Genomic DNA, 27,929 nt, shown 5'->3' with positions numbered 1-27,929 from the left:
TGTTTAAGCTAAATAAATTACTGATATTTATATAAAATTATTTATATTTGGCAGTTAATTATATTCCATGGTTATTTTACAAACGCGATATTCATTATAAATTGCCAGTGTTTTTTGAATAATTACTTTTTCAGTGAGCACTAAAATACACAATTGTTGACTTTTATAAAGCTTCCATTTTTTATGGTAATTTTATAAAAAATAAAACAACAACCAGAGTGCATTATTAAAAAATAACATATGCATCGTTTTCACGAATGTTTGTTTTGTGTTTTTGGATATTTTGACGGAATTAAATGATAATAAATACGCATATTGATTTTTAAAAATCTCAATTAATCAACTGTTTTTCATTGATATTGTTATTTTTTGTGTGCATATGTATATCTAGAAAACCAGTGTATTTGATTATTTTATATATATTTACTCGGTATTCTTTTTTTAAAACTGCATCAAAATGTTTATTTAATACTTACAAAAGTTTGTTAATAAAGTAATGTTTTTCGATAAAGTACGACTTTTGTTGTTTTAATATATATTTTTGTTTATTTTATAAAATGAACAGTTACGACAAAAAATCAGTAAAACTTATTTCCTACTTATAAAAATGTTTATATGTATATAAGTGAATCTATCATAAATATTAATTTATTGCTTGAAACTTTTTTTATCCGTCTCGAAATATTCGTGTCGTTTTATCTAAATATCGTTTTAAATTTTATTACAAGCATATTTGTTGCTTGACAAAAATTAAGCGTCGAAGTCGAAAAAAAACTCCCTGGACAACCGAAGAAACCCGATTAGACGGTGCAATTTCCCCATTCAAATTGGCGCATTAATCAAATCAGGGGAAGTGGAACTCACGCCGTGTCCGCACCGCCGACGCCGTCCGAACGCGGTTCGTCCTGCTGCGCGCCGCGATGCCAGCGCCACGACGCCGCGCGCTCTTCCGTCTCGCATGCGAACCCGATACAATGGTGGAGACTGTTACACAGTCAATATGGACAGAGCAGGCGCTCTGGGGCGCATTTTCGAGTGGTACACTCCGTGCGACAAGGCTTTGTTATTGTTTGGTACAGGCGGCGTAAAGGTAAGGCAACGTGGTCCGAAACTAGGCTAAGGGTGCCATTAAGGAATTGACGGGATACAATGGGGTGGGGAGGTGGTGGCACAAAGGGGTTGGTGTTTTTGTGCAATTTCATTTCGGGCGTGTGATCATGTATAATTATTCTCTCGGTTACAAGTTTCGTTTGAATTTAATGCAAATTCGGAAGATGTTTTGTGGCGTTTTATTGGGCGGGATACTTTTCAAAATATTTGCTGTGAAGTTTCAAATGCTGTTGAGAAGTTACTTTCAATTTGCAAAGTTTATTAATTAATTAACCTACTTCCCAGCAAACACACACATAAATAATGTTTTTACTTGCATTATGAAATATATATATATATATATATATATATATATATATATATATATATATATACACATACATAGTACGGAAATCACTTTCGTCAATCAGTGAAATTCAAATATCTCAAAAACGAGTGTGTTAATCGAAATTAACCAAGAGTACGTTTTTTTTCTAAATTATACAAATAATATGAAAAGCTTAATAGATTTAAAAAATAGTAAATAAAGATAAGACTATAATAATAATAATAATAATAATAATAATAAGTTTATTACAATCAATCAATTGGCTTTTGAGTAAAATATCTCGAAATGGCATTTTGGACAAGGTTGTTGTAATGTAAAAAAGCGACATACTTTCCAGTCATCCTAATATTTCGGAAATATATTTGTGGTAATGAGACAAGTCAGTTTTTCTATATGTGGTCTGGAAATACCATTGACCGTGAAAGACAACTAATTTGAAATATATACAAGGTGGTAAACAGGTAGAATACGTCCAATAGTGAAGAAAATATAAATAATTATTATTATTCTTTCTTCTAAAAATACATCCCTTAAATTTAAGTTAATAAAATACCTACTTACAACTCAATGTAGTAAACTTTTTCCATTATGATAGAATAGAATAGATTCTAGGAGATTCTTCTCTTTTTCTAATCTTATTTTTATTTATTATTTTTTTATACTATTAAGCTTCTTATATTCTTTGTATAATTAAAAAAAAACGTACTCTTGGATAATTTCGATTATCACACTCGTTTTTGAGATATATGAATTTCATTGATTGACGAAAATTAAAGTGATTTCCGTACTATACAAAATCAAGTGTAATATAATGGAATAAATGTTTGTATTTATGATAAGTAGATACCATTAAAATAATTTAAAATTCTGAAAATGTTTACGTGAAACAGGTACATTGAGAACTAAAATTACAGATAAAGTAAGACCAACAGTTAGAACAGACGCAAATGCATTGCATTTAGTTTAATTGACGTAAATCCAACTATTAATATAAGACGTTTGTCACAATAAACTAATGTATCGCATTCGATAGTTTGAAGGCTTGTAAAAGAACAACAGTTGCACCCTTACACTTATCGACAAACTCGGGATCTTTTTAAAAAGAGACCTACCGATTGCAATTTTGTCAATGGCTCCCAGCCCGTCATGAACACAAATCAAAGAGAGGGTCTATGCTCTGCCAGTTAATGACATAGAACAATTACATCAAAGAATTGAAAATGCATTTAACAAAATTAGCAAAGAGCAAAAAGACTGAATTGAAGAGTATTTTCGCTTCAGAAAAGAAAAAAACATTTTGTCAATGAAAACTTATGTTTATTAAATTAATAAAATGATATAGTAAACGTTTTTTTTTTTTTTCAATTTTTAATTAGCAAAACTAATCATACCTACCGATTTTAACATTATTCAAATATAAAATAAACTTAGGAAAGCCTAATAGTTTTAGAAAATATTCAGCAGTGCAAGGAAAAGAAGAGAATTTACTGTATCATTATGGAAAAAGTATATTACACTGAATTATACTCATATACTATATTAGGACATTAAATATGTTCCCGCTGTTTCTTTAAAAATGGCAGTAGCAGTACTATGGAGTTTCGAATGGTAACGCACCTGCCAAGAAGTAAAGTATCTAACCTTAAATTTCAGTGTATGCTAATTAACTTTAGCTAAACAAAGTAGTTTTATTTGGTTTTGAAAATGTGCCAAACAAAGTGTATTTACAAGAAATTTTATTGTACTATTTTATTCAAAAGAAACCTTCAACTAAATCACATATAATTCTTGCGATGAGGATGCTCGATCGGATACGACATGCAGAAACTGGCTTGCTTCAAAAACAATGATTTTAAACTTGACGATAAAGAACGTTCTGACGGACCGAAAGGAATTACTTGATCAACACCGATGTCAGACGCTAGCAGAAATTGGAGAAACAAGTACAAGTTTCAAAACGTTTAAAAGTGTCAAGAATTCTCTAGAAATAAGGACATTGGTTGGCGTATGATTTGAAGGTGAGAGACGTCGAAGTCGACAGGAAAGAAAAGAATTTTTGCACCGTACAATAACATTACGTTGCATTACAATAATCCAAAGCGTAGAAAATCGTGAGGCAAGCTCGGACATGCATCAACATCGTCCTCAAAACCAAATATTTATAGTTCGAATTAACATATTAGGACTAACATTAAAAAATATATTTAGATTTTATTCCACTATTAACTGCTTCAAAATTTTGACCACAGAAACACCTCGTATAAAATAAATAAAAGTATACATTAAAAAATAATAATAATAAAAGACTGACAATCTACTTATTCGAAAACTTTTTGTTTTTATCAAACTTTAAAAATGGATTAACATATTTTAATATATATATATATATATATATATATATATATATATATATATATATATATATATATATTAATAAATTTTATTACATATTCTTTTATTTGATTATAATAAATAATTATACTTTTTTATATGTTTCTAAAAATAAATATTTTTTTATTTCAGTTATCATGGAAGCTAGTTGTTTTATAAAATTATTTTAGACATAAACGTTTCTTTATTATTATTTGAACAATATATTGATATATTATATATTCTTTTATTTGATTATAGTAAATATACTATATATATACTTTTTATATGTTTGTAAAAATAAATATTTTTTATCTCAGTTATCATGGAAACTAGTTGTTTTATAAAATTATTTTAGACATAAACGTTTCCTTATTATTATTTTATTATTATTATATTGCAATTTATTGTTAGATAATTAATATTTTACTAACTAATTACTTCTTTCTTATTAAAAATAGAAATTTTTTGTTAATTACGTATTATTATCTGGTATTATATTAATACGTTGCTTGTGATCAATAATAATACCTCTATTAATTATATATAATTGGAAGCTAAACAATAACATTCCTAATCCTTTGTTATTGGAACCCAATTAAATGGATTAATATTATATTACAAAATAAAGACCTTTATACCAAATCTATTACATAGGAAAGTTATAATATACTTCATAACTGAAAAGGTAACATGTGAAAGAGTTGGATTTTTAAAAATTTAAGGCATATAATTTTGACATTAAAGGGTAACAAATAAACATTTGTCTTCAATAATAAATGCATGAATTCGTTAATATTTTAAGTAGATCTGTGATCATGTAATATTTTGTTTGGTGGTTCGTGTGCTCGGCCGCAAACTCATAACCGAATTCTAGCATTTAATAGTCGAGCAAAAGGCATAGATCGGCTCCCAAGACGCTGGCAACATTTCCACGCCGCGCAACTCTGGCTGCAACCACTCTGAAATATTAAACAGCGAGACGGCTTTAATTTCCTTTATATGAATAAATCGCTGGCAGGATACACTCTCCTAATTCAATAATTTCAGTTATACATTCTCGCATTTGGTGTTGACACTGCGCGCGAATTTATCTTCGCTCCGCAGTTAAAACGGTTCAACGAAATCTTTAAGCCACCGTTCAACATTCAAAACTCGTTAGCCGGTTCGGCGATGGAGTTTTGAACGCAAATTCCCCAACGAACTAATTTGCTATTTATCAGAAACTCCGGCACTGTATTTACGCCATGAATTATTTCGTTTTTGATCTACGGCGTCTGGAATAGACACAAAGAATTTTAAATTGTATGCGAGCTACATGAAAATATTCAGTATGCTGAAAATTTTCGCAAAGAAAAACAAGTCGATTATTCTCACAGCATTTACCGCTCACCATTCAAACAAACTTACGTACATGCAGGTTTCCTAAAAAATCTATTTTATTTTATAATTTTATTTAAATCAATAAAAAAATAAAATTTTCAACCAAAATTTACAAATTTAAATAAACTTTAGAAGATGTACAATAAAAATCTCGATGTGTGCTAAAAAATATGTTAACTGTTAAAAATAAAAAAAAAAATGAGACGCAAAAGTTCAATGACGTCTGTAAATTCTGTTCACTAATGAAAAGATTAAAAGTAACCTTTATATTGATTGTCACATTTTAGTTAATTTATCAAAAGACATAATTTCATTAGGAATTTGAATTTTAATTATTTCATTTATTGTATCGATTTTGCCGGATGTTAAATTCAATTATTATATTAATATATAAATATGAATAGAAAAATATAACTCCCAAAACTACATATAAATCTCACTGGACAACGCAAACCGTTATATGATCGTATTTTAATCAACTATTACTTAAGAAATCGTAGTGGAAGTTCTTTCGACCCAACTGCTTCCTCGTGATGGTTCAATCAATATTATTATTATTATGAAATTCACCTAAAAATTATAACATAAAATTCATGTACCTTTAAAACGCTACAGGTGTTTAGTCAACCTGAAGTAACATATATAAGACACTAAATTAGTGAGAAATATCTCTCGGGCAGTCCCGCTCCACAAGCCAGTGGTGGCGGGAGGCCGACGGATCAACTGCAAGCCCAATCCTCACCCAGGGAGGTTCTAGGACCTTCCTCAGATTGGGCTTGTTCTTCCGGGAACCAGTTGACAGGGGGCTGGCATCTTTGTCAGTCCCGTCTTCTGGTTCAACTTCACCCGTGTATGTATATACACGCCCTTTCCCCCATATGTGCTAGCACATATGGTTTCCAATTGGTTATGATCTCCGGATCGGTGCCCGGAGGGGGGTTTACACTTTCCCCTCTCTGTCCCCAGAAAAAAAAAAAAAAAAAAAAAAAAAAAATAGTGAGAAATATCTCTCGGGCAGTCCCGCTCCACAAGCCAGTGGTGGCGGGAGGCCGACGGATCAACTGCAAGCCCAATCCTCACCCAGGGAGGTTCTAGGACCTTCCTCAGATTGGGCTTGTTCTTCCGGGAACCAGTTGACAGGGGGCTGGCATCTTTGTCAGTCCCGTCTTCTGGTTCAACTTCACCCGTGTATGTATATACACGCTCTTTCCCCCATATGTGCTAGCACATATGGTTTCCAATTGGTTATGATCTCCGGATCGGTGCCCGGAGGGGGGTTTACACTTTCCCCTCTCTGTCCCCAGAAAAAAAAAAAAAAAAAAAAAAAAAAAAAAAAATAGTGAGAAATATCTCTCGGGCAGTCCCGCTCCACAAGCCAGTGGTTTGTTAAAGAGGGGTGCTTTAACAAATATTTACGGTGATACAAGCCTTAAGAAAGTAAAATTCCAACAACAAGACAATGAAAAGTCACGTATTAACTACCACCAATCAAAGGTTTAAGGAGAATCAAATTAAAGGAAATTAATGGCCTATCCAACCGTAAAATCTCAATCCAATTGAGAATCTGTGGTGTCACAGTATACAAGAGAGGTATGGAAGCAGAACGTAAAGTAGAAGACAGATCTAAAACTCGCCCCGGAAAAATAATGAGATGTAATAACAGCTGTAGTAATAGAGGCGAAAAGTGGACCCACCACATATTAATAAGAAATAAATAAAAACAATTAATTAATTAATAATTAATATCTCAAAGCTGATATACATAGACCTATATATAAATAAACACATGCAAGTGGATGATAGCAATAGCAACAAGTAAATGAACAATGTAAATTAAACAAAATTGAAAAAAACAATAGAACTTTTAAACCAGTGACATAAATGGGGATTATCAAATTCCTTGGGAAATTAATAAAACAAAATTATTCTTATCATTTTTCTAATCAGTACTTGGTTGGTTCCTCCTTTGCTCTTGGAACAGCTTCCAACTTCTTTGACATATTTAAAATTAGTGAACGAATAATGTCTTGATCCATATCTCACCACTGCAATTGGATTGCAACCTGGTGAATGCGGAGACTACTGAATCCGAGTGATGTCATGATTTTGTAACGCCATTCTCGCATAGTGAGGATGAGCACTGTCGTCTACAAAAGAAAATCTAATCTAAATTCGTGATATCATCGAGCACTCGTCCGTAGTTTCTCGGTTTAATATGAATATGAGTCCGTGCTTGTCTCTAGGAAAATTTCACCCCACATTGTTATAGAACCACCTCTCTAGAAGCAGTTGTAGCCATGATTTGCTTGTGATATCTCAAAATGATCACTCCTTACCATATACACATTTGTCAACAAACAATAATGCCACTCGATTGTAAGGTGTAGGCGCTTATCGTTGGCCCATACTCTGCGGGCTATTTAAGAGAGGATGATAAAAACATCTTCTCTAAGAGCAGCTTCATGCAAGCTTCTTCTGGTTTTGGTAAATCGACTTAAAGTATTTACAACGTCTGAAGGAAGCTTGTATGTAGAAATTTGGATTTAACCGAATAAAATGTATTATCGTTTATTTTTGTCTATTAAATATATAAAAAGTAAAATAAATTTAAAATGCTAACCGTCTAAAGTTACACATGGACAAAAAATAATTCTGGTCAAAATAAAACATGTTTAAAATATTTTTAAAATTATTTAAATTCAAATTATCTACATCAAAAGATATACAGTATACTTGTATAAACTGAATTTATAAACAATTAATAACATGTATAGTTTAAATCAGAAACAATAATACTTATATGTATGTGTATATTTCTGAATAACGAATACCCTTAAAATAATTTATTTCATTATTATATTATTAATACATATACCATACTACTTTATTCTTAGGTCATTCACTTTAGCATTTACAATTTGTATAATGTATTTAAGGTTTCATGTCGACTAAGTAAAACATTGTTTCATACACTAATGCTTTTTTCTAAATCATAACAAACAACAAATGAAACATTAATAAATAGAATACAAAAATATTAAAAAAATAACGCATGAGCAAATAATATTTTATACGTCTGAATTAAATCGAAAAATATATGTACACAACAAATTTCAGTTTGGATTTGTTCAATCCGCCTTCCTGGAACTTTTTTCCATTTGCAATGACTATTAAATCCATGTTTGATTTAAATAACGGCGATTTTTGATAAAATTTATTATAAAAATTCCGACATTGTTTTTTTGTTTATGAATCAATTCTTTAAACTGGCAACCGAATAAAATAATTTATATATCGTTGCAAGCACAAAAAACGCTGAATCGCTACATTTCATGTAAAATTAGCTATAAAGTTCTGTGTCAACGATTTTTATAAATTTTAATTTATTATAATATGTAACTTGTTCGACGCAGTTCAAAATTAAAATGAATCTGTTTAAACGTTATTTAAAATTATTATTTTTCTCTTTTATCTTGTGCAATGTATTTTGTGAACCGGAAGATGATAATGACATAATTAAACAAGAAAATTTAGAAATATTGCGATATGACGTGGATAGTGTCGGAGTTAATGTGGAAAATTTAATAGTGGACGTTTTAAAACAATTCTTATATGACAAAAATAAAAATCAAGAACCAGTGAGTGAAATTACAACACAAAATTATGAAACCACAACACAAATAGGATTTACCGAAACACAAATCACGAGCGAAAACGATGTTCTATCTACGACAACTGAAGAATCCTTACCATCTGCGACTAAAATTACTAAACCGCAATCGAACACAACTGAAGAATCCTTACCATCGACAACTGAAATTACTAAACCGTTCCCGAAGAAGAGGACGCACAGAATACCAAGGCAAGTCTCTCAAAATTACATTCCTCCACCCAACAATCAAAATTATTACGCCACTCAAAATTGCTCGCCGAAAACCATCAGCGATCAACAATTAGAACATCAACATATAGAAGAACTGAGAGGTGAGGTGAAGAAACTTACAGATCTGGTTACTTTGCTCAGAGATCAACGCGATATTTTGCATATCTTAAACGAAAATAGTAAATCCAACAAACCATTATTAAAAGATGAAACTAGAGACACGTTAATTAAAGGTTTAGCAAAATTGAACGAAAAAGAAAAAGCCACCGCTCAACATCTACAAAATAGAGAAATTGAAACCAACGATGTGCTACCAGAAGTTAAGCCACAGCATAAGGAACTGGAACACATTAAGCTGCAGTTGTCTGATGCCGTCAGAGCATTAAATGAAACTAGAATAATTATGACATTGGAGCGAATAAAGGAAGAAACGCTAGAGACTGAATTGAGGAAGCAAAGACATGAAATTGACAACTTAAAATCCATTGTCGAAAATGTTTTAAAGCATCAAGGTAATTCATCTCTAGAAACCGAAGTAAAGAAGGATACAATCGTTGGCAGTGGGTTTACGTTTTTCCCAACACCAACAACTATAAAACCCATAGTTCACGAAAAGCATACAACAACTACGGAGCGACCTTTGCATGTCACCAAACCCGCAGTTAAAAATCGTGCAAGTCAAGATTCAGGTAATAAAGCCAGAGCGAGTGATGCGGATATAACAAGAATATTAGATGCACTGGGTAAATCCGATCAAAAGTCGCCGAGTGATGAGGAAATCTCCAAACTGTTGGACGCTTTGGTTCCCGAAAAGAAAACTACAAACCCCGACCTGGACCAAATTCGAGAAATAATTGACAAAAGAAGGAAACAGGAAGATAGAATTCGGCAAATTAAGGCTTTAAGAAAGCTGATAAACTCAAGTGGCAGCGCCCAAAGTAAAAGCTTAGATAATGATAATGTCGAAGAAGAGTTGAAAGACCTTCAGAATGCTATAAATCGATTACGTCCTAAAGAAGATGGCTTGGATGGCTTTGGAAGAGACGATGATGAAGCTAGATTCCAGGCAATGCTAACCAAACTAATAGGTAATCAGGGACAGTCTAGCAGGCCAGCGATATCAGGGCAAAGTAGTTTTGGTGGCGGAAGTAGTTCGGTAAATAGTTTCCTTGGACCGAATGGAATAACTGGAAATAAAGGTGAGTTACGTTTATTTTAATCTATTTATTACTACTTTTTTCTTGAATTTTCTTAATTTTCCAGAACTTATACCTGGCTACACATGTAGAATAGTAGAAGATGATGATTATGCTTATTCCTCTAATGCTAACATTAATGCTTCAGATTCTTTCGGAGTACCATTTTCTTCTGGTGGATATTCTGGTAATGGTGGAGGAAAAGGACTGTATAACAATGGAGGATACAGTGGAAACTTCCCCGGTGGTTATGGAGGATATAATGGCGGAGACAGTTATCCTAATACAGGCGGAGCTGGGTATGGAAATGTAAATAATTATGGAGGAGGACTTGGATCTAACGGTTATGCTGGATCTAATGGATATAACGGACCAAATGGATACAATGGTGGAAATGGATACAATGGGGGAAACGGATATAGCGCTACAAACGGATATGGTGCACCAAACGGATATGGTAGCCCAAGTGGAGGAAACGGATATAGTGCATCAAATGGAGGAAACGGATACGGGGCTTCGAATGGTTATGGTGGAGCAAATGGATACGGAGGATCGAATGGATACAATGGGAATAACGGATACGCCACTACAAATGGATACAGTGGCTCAAATGGCGCATATGGCGCAACACCAACATTATATACAAGTAAACCATATAATGGAGGAAGTAATGCCAATAGCGGGACACCTTCAAATTATGGCGCAGCTGCTGGAAATGGTTACGGAGGCGGTTATGGTTATCAAGCTGGTACTGATAGTGGTTATACTAATGGTGCAGCTTATCAGAAACCAGGAGCTGCTTATGGGAATAAAGGATCAGCATATCAGTATGGCACGAAGGGGAATAACGGATACGGACAATCGACAGGTTGTTTCAATCATTAAATAATAATGTTTAATTTTGAAATTATTTTTTTTTTTGCAGATGGAGGGTATTCTCCAAGTAATTACGATCAATTTTTTCTGTCCCCCCAGCAAAATCAATATGACAAGTCTCCTGCAGCGCCTGGCTATGGTGGAGATACCTCTATCGCTGCAAATTCGAACCAATACGCTTCGTATCCACAACAAGCTTCGGCAGTTGACCCATACAAGAACGCAAACGTAGAAGATCTAAAGACACAAATCTACAACTTACAGAGCGTCATCAATGACTTAAACAGGCCTGAATATACTCAGAAACCAGAGGATAAACAAACTGTTTATAATTTAGAGAAACAGATTTCGGAATTGGGAAATGCTGTGAATGTTATGAGTTCGGATAAAAGGTAAGTATTTTTATGAAATGTACCAAACTACTAAATTGTTTTCTTTCTATTATAGTTACAGCCCAGGACCTTACTATCCAAGTAATGACGCAGCAGGTGTTTCTCCATCAAATTATGGGGTACCAAGTCCCCCTAAGAATTATGGCGACAAACCTATGAATGCAGCACCAAAATATAGACGAAAAAGATCTGTAGAAAACAATGAAATTGATGAAGAAAAGTTTATCAATAACGCTGCAATGTTCTTAGGTAATATAATTTCTATGTCCAAATACAAATTTCACTTTTTGTATTTCAGATAAAATTATACACAGTGATGACAAGAATTCTCAGATACATCAAATAATACCAGATCCACCACAAGTCAACGGTTCTCAACAGTTTGATGGAAGAAAGGTAGAAGACATTCAAACTAAGCTGGATCAACTAAAAAAACAGTTAGGTACGCCCTGGAAATTTTAGAATATATTAATTCCAAAATATTATTTTTACAGAAACCAGCGTCCCAAATACAAATGGATTGCAAGAAAGGCAATCAAATACTTATTCTCTGCCTTACCTAAACAACTATCCGACTAAATTACCAGCATACTCCAGTTATAATTATAATAATTATGACTACAGCAATAAGAAAACCGATTTGGATGAAAAGAAGAACGATATTTTTACGAAGATATTACTTAGCATAACGGATAAATTAATCTACGCGTTTCCTCAAATTTTGCAAAAATATCTTGGATTCTCTATTAATGAATTAACTTATGATTATGGTGGCGGTTATGGGACAAATTATGCTGTTTTTAAAAATTTGGGAATATTTGGGTACTTTCCAATAATATTGTTAAAATTAGTCGATGCTTTCACCTACTTCATGAATACTTTAAAAAAGAATAAGTTTTTAAGGTCATTTTTGGTACCTATTTTGGTACTAGGATTGACAGCAGGTTCTATTTTATTTTTAATTTGGTTTTTACAATCAGACGGCTACGATTCTAATGATAATAACAATTATATTAATTATGAATCAAATGGTAAAAATTATCAAACTAACAATTATAATAAATATCAACCGGGCACTTCTTTCAACAATCAGTATGGCGAAAATCAATCCCCTATGTATTATACTAATACAAATAATATGTATGATTATCAAAAATCTTACAATGTTCCTGTCTACAGTAGGAGTTATTATGAAAATATACGTTAAAAATTATTTGTTTGCTTTATTCCTAAATTATATAAAATAAACCTATAAATATAATAATTATATAAATGTATAACGTTAATGACGTACACTTGGTGGTAATAAGTCATGAACCCTAAATCTGTATATACAAGTGTAATTAGGATTGCCATGGTTGCTCAATATATTTAACTCTACATATTTGTACAAATCATGCAAGGATGGATCTATGGCAAATGTTTGAATGTGACTGCTATTCTCTTCTACTTTAAACTCGAATTTCCCCAAAAATGTGGACTCTTTAGTTTTCCAGTTTCGTATTCCCTAAAAAAAATCTGTGAAAACATTTTCCATCTTGCAATATAAATACTTACATATATAACAAAATTCTTGGGAGCAGCGTCAGGTTGTTGTTTTAGAGCAAAAGCTGCATGATCAATAGTCACCGCTGCTACTGTAATCTGTTTTGATAAACCGATTTGAATCCTTCCAACAGAACCAATGAAACAAAAGCAATTTTCAATAGTGTTAACTGGTGTCAACATGTTCCCCGGCTTCGAATATAACGGTTTCTTTATAACACCAAACAGGTATGAGTGCGATTTGTTAGTGGGGCAAGGATGAGTGTGTGGTATGTCCAAAATGGAACTACCAGCGTCTAATGATGCATAATCTGAAATAATTGGCTTAGTAGAAATTAACGGAATAATTTATACACTTACCAAAGATTCCAATATCATCTGTTTGACGTGTGCGAAGAACCGATTCAATCTTTTTCTCGACATCTTCCATTGAAACAGATTGAATTGAAATGCTATCTTCTAGCTGATTCCTAAGTTGAACAAAATCATATAAAAAAATACGATAAATAACTTAAACTATACTTTAACGCCTGTAATTCCATCATATCCGACTTTAATTTTGCCAATTCTTCAGAAATTAAATTTAGCTTCTGTTTTAAATTTATTTCCTGGTTTTTTTTATTGCAAAAATCATTGAGGGAGGTTTGAGTTTCGGTATTGATTCCTTCGCAAGATTGCCACATACTTTCTGAAGTTCCTTCAGAGGATTTGGTTGTATATTCCTTAATTTGCTGCTTATTCTGTTTTAAAAAAGAGTCACATCCACATGTATACGACTGTATGAAGGTAGTGTACGGTTCCAATAAAGAATTGGTGTTATTTACTAAAAGCAAAAGTAAATGTATGAACTATAAACTAATGGACTAAGGTTACCATAAACAAGCCCAACTATGACGGCAGCAAATATTATAATATTGAAAGTATCTAAAACATAGATAACTAAATAATAATATATTAATCGTCTATATTCAAATTACATTTGAAAATGGAGCAGTTACATTCGTGGTTCACAGATTGACGACGTTGAGTATAAACGCAAGGAAAAAAATCAACTGGATTCAAATTCAAATTCATTACAGCAGATTTAACATGGGATAATTTGGATTTTGGAGTTTGCAATTTGCGAGTAACAGGGGTTGTCATTTTGGCAGCTTCACCAATTGTCTGACGCATATCCACTATAGTCCTGACACAAGAATCTATTGTTTCTCCGGACGTTGTCGTTACATTCTATAAAATCTGTAAAACTGAAACAAAATTATTAATAATAATTTTTCTTTTATAAGCGTAATTTCTGAATTGGTGAACCAAACAAAAGGGCCAAATTTACGTGTTGCAAATAGTCTTGCTTTAATTGATTCACTTAAAATAAACATTTTAAAATCTGTTGTTCTAAATTAATTTTGGAAATTTCATACAAATAATATTGTTTAAAAAATGAAAATTAATTATTCATACATGTTATATTAAAATATTAACATTTGTGAATTGTTTATCTAGACAATGAAGTTAAAAATTAAGAAAGGATTTGTGAGATTTTTGAAAACGTTTTACTCTATTGGAAATTAAAGGTAATAAAAAATTTTATTTACTTTCTTAAAGAAAATATAAATTTAGTGATTTAAATAAGTTAAAAATCGTAGAACATATAAGTAGATATTAAGATAAAAAGGACAAAATTTTACATACATGTTGTAAACATATGTAAATAATATTTAATGACGTTGTAAAATATAATTTATTTTATATGTATAAAAAATATTCGATACATATACGTTATGTACTGTTCCTTGCGAAAATATTGTGTCGGTTTTCAAGTGATTTACCGCACCATCACAATCCATGGTACCAACGTGGAGTGGGGTCAGAGGAGACGTAACGAATCCAGTCCCTGAGAATGTGACTGTACACGAGGACCGTCCAGAACAGATGCAGCATTTATTCAGGAGATCAATTTTTCATTAAATTATTAACTTTTGTTTATTAAAACGATTATTTAATTTAACAAATAGCAAATAAATGAGGTTAGGTATTTTCATGGTAAATTATTTATTTTTTAATTTATTATTTAAGTTTATACCAAATAATACCAATTAATTTATTGAAACTATAAAATAAATATTATAACTACCTTTTTACTAAAAAACGTAGAAAATTTAAATCTTACAGAAAATTTCTCAAATTTGACCAATAAAAAAATTGGCTGTATTTAAATAAAAACTATATTTTCCATTTTTATTTTTGTTGAATTGCTCTTCTGCAAAAGTGTTACAACTTACATTTTTTTTCGTAATTACCAAGTTTGTTAAATTGCTATAAAAAACTATTAATATTCACATACTACATGTAACAACTTGTTAAGGATGTCCGGCGTTTACTGGTCACTGCACATAAAAATATTAAAATAAGATTCTTTACTTTTATCTTCATACGATGATTTTTTACTTTTGTTTTCAAATTAAAAATAATTTATTTACTTTTTATAACTGAAATCCCAATAAAATAAATTAATAACATAATTTTTGATGAACTAACGAAACTACTGGCAACATCGCGTATTGCCGGTAATCTAGATCCCACTAAGTATTGGTATTTTCTAGCTTTTTAAATTTTTGAACATATTAAAACCGTATCTCTTTTGAAAAGCTGTTAAGAGCTCTGAAATGGTGCCAAAGTAATTCTACATTCCTTTTATATTATTATAATCTAATATTAAAATACGACACCTTGTTTCTCCCTTAAAATTATATATATTTTTATATAATTCACTTCACAATAAAACAATTAAAAAATTAAGTAAATCAAAGTAAAATATGTATATATCCAACATAGCATTAATATTTAAAAAAATAATATGTTCTAATTCTTTAAAAACAAAACAAACTATAACAATTTTATATTAAATTTCTTTCTCCAGTTCTTCACAGGCACTTTTAAATATGTCTATTCGCGCCAATTCGTTTCAAAAGAGTAATCTTGAATATTTCTATTTGGTTCCAACATTCGCGAATGCGCTTCAAGACCGGGCTATTGTCTCAATGCTAGAGGAGCTGAGGTGTGCCTCTAGTCAATGAGATAACTGCCAAAACTTACAAAACGTTTGTTGTTAAAGAATTAAACCGTCCAACTCCTAATTTGAATACTTTAACAAATGCGGAAGAAAAAACCATTTGATACATCTTGGCAAATTTGATTGACTAACAGAAGAACAGTAATGAATAAATTATTTTGTTGACCATATCTTTTAATTTCAAACAATAATGAAGATATTTAGCATAAAAAGGATTTTTGTGATTTGAAAAATGTATCTTGCGGACTAAATTTATATGACAATTATACCTAAACAAAAATATATTGTGAATCTTCAGGGGTCACCACTGCATTTGAGTCAAAATACGTTATAAAGACAATAGACTCTCTTGAAGTAGTTCACTAATACAATCCAGTTCTAGTAAACTGGAACGCCAATTATAATTTTTGTTACAAACCAGAGGAATTCAAGAAATAAAAATCAAATCTGATCTTATATTAAATTTTATTGTACAAAAATGCACAAGTCAATTTATAAAAGCGGTCACTTAAGTGCTCCACTCTTGGGTGTTAGCCCAGTTGTTGGCGGCAGGCTGGGCGGTAGGGTTCCATTCCCCGGGTACATCGGAAGCCCAATCGGTAGAGCCGCTGTCGGTGAAAGCGGCGGGTTGTCCAACGACTGGGGCAACGGCTGCTACAGGTTCAGTGCTGTACTCGGTCATGTCAGCGGTCCATTCTTGTTCAGCGACATCGTGGACTGGTACCTCAGCCTTTACAACCACAGCCTCTTTGGCGGCCTGTTCCTCCTTTTCGGCCTCCTCTGGTTCGCGGTAGAAGAACAAGTCTACTACTACGTCCCACTTGGTCTCACGTGGGATAGTTCCGCGCAAACGCAGGACCTATAACACAAATAACTTTGTCACAAAACTGCTGGTAAATAACACATTAAACGGACTTAAGTTGGAAATTTCAGGTGGAAAAATTATAACATTCACAGTCAATCATAATTGTGGAACGGTTTGGATCATCATGATAAGTTGTTACGTCTAAAATATCATTTACACCATTTTTGTTATAACTTACTTCTCTGGCCAAAAGCCACCACAACAAACCAATGCTGTGGGACGATTTGTTGTTGCCGGGAATTGCGATGTCAACGAATCTCAAAGGAGAGTCAGTGTTGCAGAGAGCAATTACTGGAATGTTGACGTATGAGGCTTCAGTGATGGGCTGGTGATCAAAACTGGGGTCAGTTACAATCAAAAGCCTAGGCTCACGGAAAGCAGCTTGGATCTGATTGGTGAAGGCACCTAAAATGAACAACAAATTGAAGTTAATAATAGTAATATGAGACAACAATTTAATTAAATTTAAAACACAGTTCAGTTGGTTAAGTTGAAATCATTACTCATAGGTTCCTTAGTGTATCATCATATTAATTACTATTCTTAATAACACAGAAATACAATGAAAAAACATACCAGGAGTGAATCTTCCAGCAATTGGGGTGGCACCGGTGTGAGCGGCGAACTTCAACACGGCACGCTGTCCGTAAGGACGGGAAGAGATGACGAACACCTCGGAGGGGTGTTCGATAGCGACGATGGCACGAGCAGCCAACAGAAGCTTCTCCCAGGTCCTACGCAAGTTGATGATATGGACACCATCAGAACGACGTTTATAAATGTATTGTTCCATTTGGAAATCGACATTGGACGTACCAAGGTGAGAGCCAGCGGCCAACATCTTGGTAACATCGTCCTCTTTGAGGCTAAGTACCTCTAGACCTCCAGACATCTTTGCGTTATTTTATGAGTTACGTGTAACCTAAAACAATATAAAATCACATTAATTGATTACATAAACAACATAACATTAGTAAATACTTTAAGTTTGTATCTAATGTTGTGAACATTTAACTAAACAATCGAGAGATAACCTATAAGAAGCAAAACATGTTTCAAATGTAAACAACAGTTTTTTACGAAATAATACTCGAAAATTTTAAAATATAAAAGCTCCACATTATTTGAGGATATAATTAGTTTCATTTTGAATAAAAAAAAGTAAAGAGAGGTTTATGATGATTATGATATTTAAAGATTTTTTAGGAGAACTTACGCGATGAGATGCCACAGGCAGAACTTCACTTGAAAAGGAACTTTTCGAGCCGTGTTGTTGTAAGCTTGACTTGTCGGGTCACGTGGTCGACACTACTGACATCTAACGCGGGAAGAATCCTCAGTTTTCAAAAATATTCGAATATTTATACTTATCTTTTATTCATTTACTCTTTATTTATAACTTACATTTATAAGTTACAAAATTATTAATATAAATATTTAATATTGCACATATATATATATATATATATATATATATATATATATATATATATATATATATATATATATATATATATATATATATATATATATATATATATATATATATATATATTAATTAGATATTCTCCTACATTTATTTAAAAAAATGTTTAAAAAACATTGTGTTTCACATTAATATGTTCGCGATTTCAGTTAAAAATAAGCTAAATTAATTAATGATTTTTTATATTTACAATATAAAATTATACCTTTGAAGTTAAAATTTAATTTTTAAATTTTAGTGATTGATTTAATTTAAAAAAAAATGTGTAAATTATAATATCTCCGAAGATTATGCATTTCATTTTGTTAGGAAAAATAATTTATTGGTATTACAAAAATGAATAAAAATGACAAATATTAAATTTTATAACTTTGCATGTAATATTTATTTATTACAATGTATTACGATGGGGGAACTATTGTAAAAATATATCTATAAAACATCAATGCATCTAACGGTTTCTGATAGGTTTATCTGATAATTGTAAAAATAACTTCTACGTATCGTAAATATAATAATTTATACAATTAAACAGACCGTCTTGTCGATGTCTGAGATCTTTAGTTAATTGTAATTAAGTTTTATTCTTATTTATTTACACTTTATAAAGTTATGTATAAACTCATATGATTCAAAAATTGTACCTATGATTTACATATATTTGTTTGTGACTACTATGCAAGTGATCAATCTAATTTTAATCTTTAAATTATTTTTATTTTTCAGTGGAGAAAATTATAACTACTTTTTGCTTTATAGTCTCTCCATATTTTCTGTGAATATAAATCGATTATTTACTATCACTGAACAAAGTGAAACTGTAATAAAAAATTATATTCAGCGTTACCAAGATCAAGGGAAACCAGATATGAGTTTAAGGGTAAATATGTCAATCATTTTCCGTATTATTAATAAATTTAGAGAAACTGGCCAAGTAGAAGCTACAAAAAAACTAGATAATTTAAATGTCAAAAAAACTATCCAATTTTATCAACTGCAATTAAAAACAAGCTAGAGGAAATGAGACTTACTGAATTTAATTCAAGGATTGTGAGAAGATGGTTAGTGGATGGAGGTTCGATTGATCCATGATCTTCAAGAAATACCCTGATTTCTGCTAAAAATGTGAAAGTTCGATTTTCACTTGCTTAAAATCACATTTACAGAACCATAGAGCGGTGGAGACGAGTAGTTATTAGTGACGAGTTTGAGTTTAATTTAAAAAAAAATGATGATTCTGCTTATGTTAAACATCCTACAGGGACAAAACTACAAAAGAGTTTGTTGTACCCAATTATGCTATAGGCATGCTTCAATTATTTTCGCGTAAGTCCTAATTTATAACACATAGATTTATTAAACAACAATTTGTTTATATATTGAAGAAATGATGCTATTAATATGTGTGTTTGAAAATGGTCCCAAACACAAATCCAAAATTGTGGGGGGACTGGTTAAAAGACAAAAGCATCGATGTTTTATATTCCCCCTCCCAATTTTCAGACATAAACCCTATAGAAAACATCGTGGATCACGTTTATGACCAAATTCGACATAAAAAATTTACAAATTTAAATGATCTTATCACAGCAATTCAAGGCGCTTATAAAAATATGGACTTATCGTATATTCGGAAAATAGTCGAGTCTATGCCTTGGAAATGGACCAAAATTAACAAAAAGGTTGTTATACAAAGTGTTAGAAGTAAATTAAATAACACTTATTTAACACAAAAAGTTTCTTTCAAAATTAAAGTTGCTATATTTATGCTCTATGTTATGTTCAATTCAGAAAAATATGTGTAACATCTTATTATTTTAACAGTACACAAAAAAAATGTCATGTCTAAAATATTTACCACACTTCTTGTGAATAAACATCTTTAGATTACAATTTCTTAAAGTAATTGAATGATATCAGAATTATGGGCCCTTTTTAATATTTGTTTAAATGTTTAAATATACCGTTTATTATATTAATATTATTCCACTGATTAATTATATTTTAATGAATAAAACTCAATAATGTTTATATAACATATATTTTAACTAAATATGTTTCAGTTGCACTTATAATATATTTAATTCTAAGTTAGTATTTACATATAACCTAAAAAAGCATCTTGCCATAAAATCAAAATATATAAATGAAATGCAAAAAATGCAAACTTAACTAATAGAGAAATTTCTGGCAAAACCTTTTGATAATATTTACACAAAGATAAAATATATTTCTTCAATTCAATATAATATGCAGAATACAACTAAAATTCCCTAGTAGGTATGAAAAACCCCGCTAAAATATATCAGCAAACGGGGGTTCCCATAATGGCATCACTGTAGCTTAATTATGAAATAGTAAACTGTGGTATGTAAAAAATTTCACTTATTATATTGATATATTTTTCTTATGGACCGAAAATACAAAAACAATCAGTCATGTACGTATCTAGGTTTGATATAAATCAACTTTTAGAAACAGACCTCTAAATTAAACAAAACAAAACGACTATTTCCGAGGCCGGCTACTAAAAAAGGCAAATAACGATAATGACCCTAAATTATTGAAAGCTAATTTGGTGTTTCCAGGCTATGAAAAACTTCGTTGAATCTCACTAAATAATAATGGGTATAACCGTATCAAGCACTTTACTATTCTACCTAATAATTCTAAAAAATGTTCACAAGTTCTCAAACTGTGTTACGTCTTGTGAGAAGTCCACACCAAACCGCACAATTTTCGCGCAGCCCGACGTGTTATTTCGGTATACAATCCATACAAAAATATTTAAACAATTAGGTATCTTAGATACTACAATACAAAAATTAATTGATGTCCTTACAAAAAATTTTTAAGATATTAATCACACTGTATCAGGGTTGGACACTATTCGAGAAACAAAACAATTTTAGTATATCGTAGTGAAACTAGAATTAAAAACTGGCGAGGCAATTGCAAGTTCGAAATTGATTGCACATAATTTGTAATTCACGAACTTGGTTTTATCGACTTTTATTTTTATAAAATGTAATAGTTATTCTGGCCTACAATTGCCTCCAAACAATCATAACGTCGTCTTTAAAATAGCATAAATAAAACAAAATTACCACTGTTAAAACAAAATTTGAAACACTTAACAATATTAGATAAACATAACCTCTAAAATACTTTCACTTGACTACTTCAAAAAAAATCACAAAGATCTGGTACACAAAATGAATTGAAGAAATTAATTTTAACCGAGAGGTTTGAGGGGGGAATTGTTTACTCATTGTCAAAGGAAATTGAAGAGAGAACAATAATCTGGCTGAGGTTATGTGGGATTAAGATGGTATATAAATGCACCATTGGAGAATACATAATTTTGGGTAACACCGAACAGAAAATATAAATACGAACATCGCGGTCTCTATCGACAGTAAGAAACACTTGAAACGGAACAAATATTAGTAGTTTTCATTCTACTTTGGAAGTAATGAGTTCCTTTTACAACTGATGTAATTTCAATCTGAATTATTTCACTTTGAGTGATGAAACTCCACAGCCACATCAGTTGAATTTCCAAAACCGGTTCAGTAGAAGAGTAAACTTTAAAACAAGTACTGAAATATCGGAGTGCAAAAAATACAGTTAATTACTCTCAATGAAATTGGAAATTAAATGAGAAAAATGACAACTACTAGCATTGTTCCGTTCTGTGCGACATTGCTAACGGGTTGGATCGAGGGGGATGGGATATGGGGGATAAAATTTGTGGTCCGCGGTCTCAACTTATGAATGGTAGGGCGTCACATAAGTGGCGGGGAAGAGGCCCTTGCGGTGACCGATTTCGCCGTGCCACCAGTGCTGGTCCGTGCGGTCGGTCACGGTGATTACGTCGCCACGTTTGAACTCCAACTCACCGACCTCTTGTGGCGTGAAGTCGTAAAGGGCTTGAACGAGGAACTAAAAAAAATGATTTGTATTAGCATTTTACCATTTACTTTCTAAACTAGATCAATATAATGGTCGAATTAAAAATCCAATTTTTCTAAAAAAAAAAAATGTTCCTTCTAATCATGTCAAGCATGAAATAAAAGTTAAACATATCTCACAATATCAAATAGTGAGTTACTGTATTAACTTTTTCAATTACCTTGATATTTTAATAGCCAATAAGACGCCCAAGTTCAATTTTGTCTATTGTACTATGTTCACTAATGCTACTACTAAGTTATATACTTATAAAGATATTTTAATAAGCAATTAACTGATTGTGGAAATTAATGCATTAAGTCACACATGATTAATTAAATTAGTTTATTTGATAAGAGGGCATAATTTTATTAGAAACATGTGAATTTTAATTCATGTTCGTTTTTTCAATGTAAAAATATGATGTAGTAGACTTCTGTTGGATGATAATATAAAATAATTTTTATGGCATGTATAGTATTTTATCTTTGGAGCTATTATTCATTTAATTCGATTTAGAAGTAAAAAGTATATTTCCTATACTGACCAACAACGTAAGTTTTTTAATAAATAATATGTATCCATTTAGAAGCATGGATAATGGAGAACTTATTTTCAAAAAAAAAAAAAAAATTCTAATCAACCGAACATAAAAAGTATATACTATCACGTGACGGAATTCAATTTTTATGACATAGACATACTTTTTATTAGTTATATATAAAAAAAGTTAAGAGTGAGCTACTTTATACATTTTTCATCGTCATCATTCAGTAATCGATATACCGATGATATCGTCCATTAATACAATCAATTTTATCTTAAAAATGTATTACATGTAGAATTAATTAGCATAACATAATTTTGTTTTATTAAATTAATTTTACTAAATTTATTGTTTAGCAAATATAACTCTCTCCTCAAATAAGGAATTAATTTTGATAACATTCATTGTTTTAAATCAAAAATACATATTATGCACTTTAAAGTAAACTTAAGTTGTCAAATCAACTGTTTAGTAAATAATATTATTTATTTTTCTCTTTTAAATAAAATTTATATATACGTATTACGCAGTTATACCAAAATATGACTACTTAAGTAATACATTTATTATTTATTTTCGTTTCATATAAGACTCTTTAAAATTCTCTGTTATTAAATAAAAATTAAATATTACACACTTCGTTTATAATCTAAATTGCATCACTAAAATATGATTTGAAATTGTATATTATTTCTTTTAGAATTATTAGTAAACAAGTGTGAAATAGGGAATAATAAATTTTATTTACTATTTATTGTAAATTAAATATAATATTAAATACGCTTTGCCATATAAATTAAAACGTAACGTTGTTTTCAAATAAGGAAACAATTTTATATATTTTTCGATCATAATTCAAATATATCAGATATGTAAATATTTGCTATATAACCGCTTGCAATAAAATTTATTAAATATATTACAAGCTAAATTTGAGAAATCGATCTTGACTCAAAACCATCTAAAAATACGAATTAGTTCAATAACCCGATCATGAATAAACCAGAATCCACGTTTTCACTTTTATCATATGATAATTGTCTGACGTTTTTTTACAACGAAAAGTGACTCACCACGTCAAAGAACGGTTTTTATTAAATTTATTTCGTGGTGCTAATCAAATTCTTGTGTTCAACGATTATTCGACATATACATAGTTGATAATTTTAGGCAAATGCGTTGTTCGAAATTAACAATATTTGAATCAAGGCAATTTTAAGACCTATAAAAAATTACGAGCCATTGTTTTTACAATCAATATTTTCCATGTTAATTGATGTATTTCTGAAAACCAATACACGTGGAATTGGTTACATAAATGTGCGAAGGCAATGTTGATTATAATTATAAAAAGTAAAAACATATTAAAAAATATTTATAATTAACTGAAGTGACCGTTTTATCGTAATGTTTGCTGTTTCCGTAAAGATAATCAAGCGGTTTGCGTGATTCATTAAAAAATTTTTACCCTCAACAAAATCGTCATTGTAAATTTATCGTTATTGTCTCAACGTAAAAGTTTGTATAGTTTGTTTCATAAAAATGACAACAGAAAAGACATTAATAATAACAGAATTAAGCAATTTTTAACAATCTGGCTAAAATCCAAATAAACAGGTTTATATCTAAAATATACATTTCTACATTTTTTAAGAATAATGTCTACCATCACAATTTTAACTATTATCCATGTGTTCAGAAATAAAATGTAATATTTTACAGAAAAAATGTTGTAATATAAACAAAATTTTCATCACCAGCAATCACAAGATAATAATAATGAAAATTTATTGAATTTAATATTATAATATATATTTAATATATAATATACATTCTAAAATAAATTGTGACAATTTAATTTAAACTTTGTTTCAATCCTCTTATTAATTGTTATTGTAGGAGAAATATTTTAATCAGAAGTATTTCAATTTATATATATTATTTGTATATATAGGTCAGATGTCAATTGTTAGATTGCAAATCCATTTGAACATACAATAAAAAGGTATGAAACACTCACCTCTTCTGCAACCATGTCCCTTAATTTGACATCTTGTGAACGAGAAACTGATGCTGTTCTGTGATATTCAACCAGTTCATTAAGTGAACCAAACTTGACAACCCACAAAAAGAACTGGCCTTGTGCATCCCTCAAGACTTTAAAATGTTGTACCCCATCGGAACATCTATAAAAATCAACATTTTACCTAGTGTTTATTTTTGCACAGCATTGTTTTGTTTCCTAATCTAAACAGTCTTTCATAATATTAGAATGAATTGGAAATAGTGTTTTGTCAAGGACTTCTGGCAAGTAAACAAACCAATGCTGGCTGCAAAATGATTGATAAAAAGCTTACTTGACTGATAATGAAAAATCCCCCGGACTGGATTCACTAATACGAATTAAAAAGGCCCCTTCATGTTTGCTAGCCAGTAGCTTTTCGGCATCTGCTCTGGTGATTCTGCCATAATACCAGCTGAAAATGGAAATTGGGTTAATATGTTGATTGGCCTGTTGGATATGTTACCTATGGCTCTTCATTTCAATATAGTTGCTTGGTATCAGACCTTCTTTGCCGTCCAGTTCGGCTCGGTACCAATTCATATCATCTTCCATGTTTAAAATCTAGAAAAATGTTTTGTAATGAGCACTGCAAGGCTAATATGCTTGGTGTGGCTTACTTTTAAAACTTGCGATTTTCTAAAGCTAAGTTCATCTTCGGCTGTCGCATTGAATTCGTGTTTGGCTATCGCCTCCATGATTATTTAAACAATTTAATAGTCCCTTATCACAAAAAAATACACAAAGGAATACAATCAAAATACAGTCCGTGAACGCGAGTTTTATTCACAGATAACTACTGAAAACGTCTTTATGATAACAAACACACTTCATATTAATATAAACGCGAACTTTTTGGTGTGAGAAATGTCTTAATTTGGTGTTTTTGTTGTATTTTTCTACAATGTTCTATGTACACTCCCACGGAACAGACTATCACTAGTATATTCTTTGATCACTGACATGAAATTCTACACTGGCGTAGGAATTCGTGTTGTGTCAAATATCCAGGTCGAAATTAAACGGAAACTGACTGGTTTTAAAATCTGTTTTCACTTGGGCCACTATAATGAGGTGTTAGAGATGCTTTTTGCAATATATACATAATATCTTAATTGAACAATAAGCTATATATTCTGGAACTACTTTTCGATAATATGTCACAGTGTTGCCACTACGTCACTAACTTGAGCCATTTTTATTAATCCGGTAGGTATACCACGGTATAAAATTATGGAAATTCCAATTTGGTGATTCACTGTTTATTCTATTTCATAGAATAATAATATACAGGGTGAGTCGGAGAGAATAGTCGAAACTTCAGAAGTGTATTGTACACCTGCAAATATTGTTAAAATCTCAACTTACCTATTATTTCTGTAAAATTTGAAAATCAATGATAATCGGATAAGAACATATGAGTTTTCTTATAATGTTTTTACGTGTATAATACACTGTAGACGTTTCGACCTTTTCTCCTGAATTACTGTATATACAAACAAATATTAGGTGTTTATTGAATTTGTCATTTAATGGCATATAATATCAGAAATACTTTTAGACTTAATACAAAAACGTTTTTAAAAGATTTTCTTTTTGATATATAACTATCAAACTCTAAAGATTTAGTTTATCTATGCTAAGTTTAATTTCTAAATTAATGCTAGTACTATACCGTACATATTAGCCCACATATTAAAAAATATTTTTAAATTTTAAGTAGCCACAAATACATGGATCTCCTAAATAGTAGAAAAATGAGTTAAACATTTTTGATAATGTTTGCACAATTTTTATAGGTACCCGGAATATTTTATGTAATAATATGTAATTGTAATACTTAGGATTAGAATAAAATAAGATAATTAAATAAATTATATACTATTAAAACACTGAATTAATTAATTAAAAGATTTTTTCTAGGAACAATTAATTTAAATAATACAACGTCTTTGAAATAGTTTATTAATTTTTTTGAATAGAAACAATGTTCAAGGGCAAATTATAAAACTTTAACAATTCTTTTCGTTTTTATTATCATATTTTCTTTTGATTTTTAGAAATTTTACGTTAATGTGTGTTTACGTTTTTTATAAATAAATAAAGTATTAAATATTTTATTTTCATCATTTTATTGAAATGTTTCAAAATATGTGAATTATATTAATTAAAATATATTCTTAATTTATCAATAAAATAAAAATAAATCGAAATTACTATAAATTTAAAATTGAAAATAGTTTTAAAAAATAAATATGTTAAAAAATGGAAAATTTGTTAAAATCGTTAAAAAACATATACACTGAAAATTCAGTATCGAAATATTAAAAGTATCAATTTTTAAAAAAGGAAAATATATTAAAATTTTAAATAATATTAAAATTAAATAAAAATAAAATAAATTTGAGCAATTTATTGCTTCGATAATATTATTTTTCTTATAAATGTTCAAATTTTAAATATTTTATAATATACATAAAAAGAAAGAGGGTTTTTAAACTTGAATCTTTTACAATTTCAAATTAATCATGTGTTTATGTTTTTACTTTTAATAAATATAATTTAAAATTTTTGGTTTTATTATACTATGAAAAAATTGAGTTCCCAATATATTAATTATGAAAATTAATAAAAATATGTTTAAAAATTATTAATAATATAAAAATAAAGAGTTTTTATTTTAATTGCGAATTGTGAAAAAGTATATAAATAAAAATCTTTAAAAACTGAAATTTTATAAAATAGTAAAAATTATGAAAATTATTAGAAACATTATTAGATTATTTTATTATGTTTTAAATTGAAAATTTAATGTTTTAAATTCCTTTTTAAATATTCAAAATCTTAAAAATTAAAATTATG

The 27,929-nt window shown here is 30.2% G+C and overlaps 4 protein-coding genes across 7 annotated transcripts; 1 reads left to right on the top strand and 3 right to left on the bottom strand.

Moving 5' to 3' along the window:
* Positions 1–1,000: 1,000 nt before the first annotated feature.
* LOC109608825 (uncharacterized) lies at positions 1,001–12,751 on the top strand. Its single transcript, XM_049970754.1, has 8 exons — positions 1,001–1,090; positions 7,579–7,675; positions 8,693–10,273; positions 10,419–11,138; positions 11,196–11,538; positions 11,594–11,787; positions 11,837–11,980; positions 12,033–12,751. Exons 1-8 carry the CDS (start codon positions 1,001–1,003, stop codon positions 12,743–12,745), a joined length of 3,882 nt encoding a protein of 1,293 aa, XP_049826711.1. The 3' UTR covers positions 12,746–12,751.
* On the bottom strand, positions 12,742–15,607 carry LOC109608824 (SUN domain-containing protein 3-like). Of its 4 annotated transcripts, none has more exons than XM_049961515.1 (7): positions 15,561–15,607; positions 14,061–14,330; positions 13,957–14,007; positions 13,606–13,906; positions 13,444–13,553; positions 13,096–13,394; positions 12,742–13,045 (listed from the first exon to the last, which is right to left on the bottom strand). In XM_049961515.1, exons 2-7 carry the CDS (start codon positions 14,254–14,256, stop codon positions 12,821–12,823), a joined length of 1,182 nt encoding a protein of 393 aa, XP_049817472.1. In that variant the 5' UTR covers positions 14,257–14,330; positions 15,561–15,607; the 3' UTR covers positions 12,742–12,820. The 4 variants fall into 4 exon arrangements, with proteins under 4 accessions (XP_049817472.1, XP_049817473.1, XP_019880932.2 ...); XM_049961516.1 differs by lacking the exon at positions 15,561–15,607 and adding an exon at positions 15,428–15,481; XM_020025373.2 differs by lacking the exon at positions 15,561–15,607 and adding an exon at positions 14,915–15,074.
* A 994-nt stretch (positions 15,608–16,601) lies between these two features.
* On the bottom strand, positions 16,602–18,327 carry LOC109608835 (40S ribosomal protein SA). Its single transcript, XM_020025387.2, has 4 exons — positions 18,235–18,327; positions 17,595–17,940; positions 17,197–17,423; positions 16,602–17,012 (listed from the first exon to the last, which is right to left on the bottom strand). The coding sequence occupies exons 2-4, from the start codon at positions 17,908–17,910 to the stop codon at positions 16,662–16,664; spliced, it is 894 nt and encodes a 297-aa protein (XP_019880946.1). The 5' UTR covers positions 17,911–17,940; positions 18,235–18,327; the 3' UTR covers positions 16,602–16,661.
* Positions 18,328–20,529: 2,202 nt separating this feature from the next.
* LOC109608829 (growth factor receptor-bound protein 2) lies at positions 20,530–26,187 on the bottom strand. Its single transcript, XM_020025379.2, has 5 exons — positions 25,688–26,187; positions 25,534–25,631; positions 25,363–25,482; positions 25,026–25,191; positions 20,530–22,449 (listed from the first exon to the last, which is right to left on the bottom strand). The coding sequence occupies exons 1-5, from the start codon at positions 25,763–25,765 to the stop codon at positions 22,276–22,278; spliced, it is 636 nt and encodes a 211-aa protein (XP_019880938.1). The 5' UTR covers positions 25,766–26,187; the 3' UTR covers positions 20,530–22,275.
* Positions 26,188–27,929: the final 1,742 nt, after the last annotated feature.

Source organism: Aethina tumida, chromosome 1 (assembly GCF_024364675.1).
Source record: "Aethina tumida isolate Nest 87 chromosome 1, icAetTumi1.1, whole genome shotgun sequence".
NCBI lineage: Eukaryota > Metazoa > Arthropoda > Insecta > Coleoptera > Nitidulidae > Aethina > Aethina tumida.
Note: the sequence above shows the minus strand (reverse complement) of the source record. Positions and strands in the feature narration are given on the sequence as shown.

Excerpts from the sequence above, each read along its gene's own strand:
- LOC109608825 (XM_049970754.1), top strand. The coding sequence starts at position 1,001 with ATGGACAGAGCAGGCGCTCTGGGGCGCATTTTCGAGTGGTACACTCCG. Across the intron at positions 1,091-7,578 it reads TTGGTACAGGCGGCGTAAAG|GCGCTTATCGTTGGCCCATA; the intron begins GTAAGGCAACGT and ends TGTAAGGTGTAG. Across the intron at positions 11,139-11,195 it reads CGGATACGGACAATCGACAG|ATGGAGGGTATTCTCCAAGT; the intron begins GTTGTTTCAATC and ends TTTTTTTTGCAG.
- LOC109608835 (XM_020025387.2), bottom strand. The coding sequence starts at position 17,910 with ATGTCTGGAGGTCTAGAGGTACTTAGCCTCAAAGAGGACGATGTTACC. Across the intron at positions 17,424-17,594 it reads TGCTGGAAGATTCACTCCTG|GTGCCTTCACCAATCAGATC; the intron begins GTATGTTTTTTC and ends TGTTCATTTTAG. Across the intron at positions 17,013-17,196 it reads GGTGGCTTTTGGCCAGAGAA|GTCCTGCGTTTGCGCGGAAC; the intron begins GTAAGTTATAAC and ends TTTGTGTTATAG.
- LOC109608824 (XM_049961515.1), bottom strand. The coding sequence starts at position 14,256 with ATGCGTCAGACAATTGGTGAAGCTGCCAAAATGACAACCCCTGTTACT. Across the intron at positions 13,554-13,605 it reads ATGGAATTACAGGCGTTAAA|GAATCAGCTAGAAGATAGCA; the intron begins GTATAGTTTAAG and ends TGTTCAACTTAG. Across the intron at positions 13,046-13,095 it reads CCAAGAATTTTGTTATATAT|GGAATACGAAACTGGAAAAC; the intron begins GTAAGTATTTAT and ends GATTTTTTTTAG.
- LOC109608829 (XM_020025379.2), bottom strand. The coding sequence starts at position 25,765 with ATGGAGGCGATAGCCAAACACGAATTCAATGCGACAGCCGAAGATGAA. Across the intron at positions 25,632-25,687 it reads GAAAATCGCAAGTTTTAAAA|ATTTTAAACATGGAAGATGA; the intron begins GTAAGCCACACC and ends ACATTTTTCTAG. Across the intron at positions 25,483-25,533 it reads ATTGAAATGAAGAGCCATAG|CTGGTATTATGGCAGAATCA; the intron begins GTAACATATCCA and ends TTCCATTTTCAG.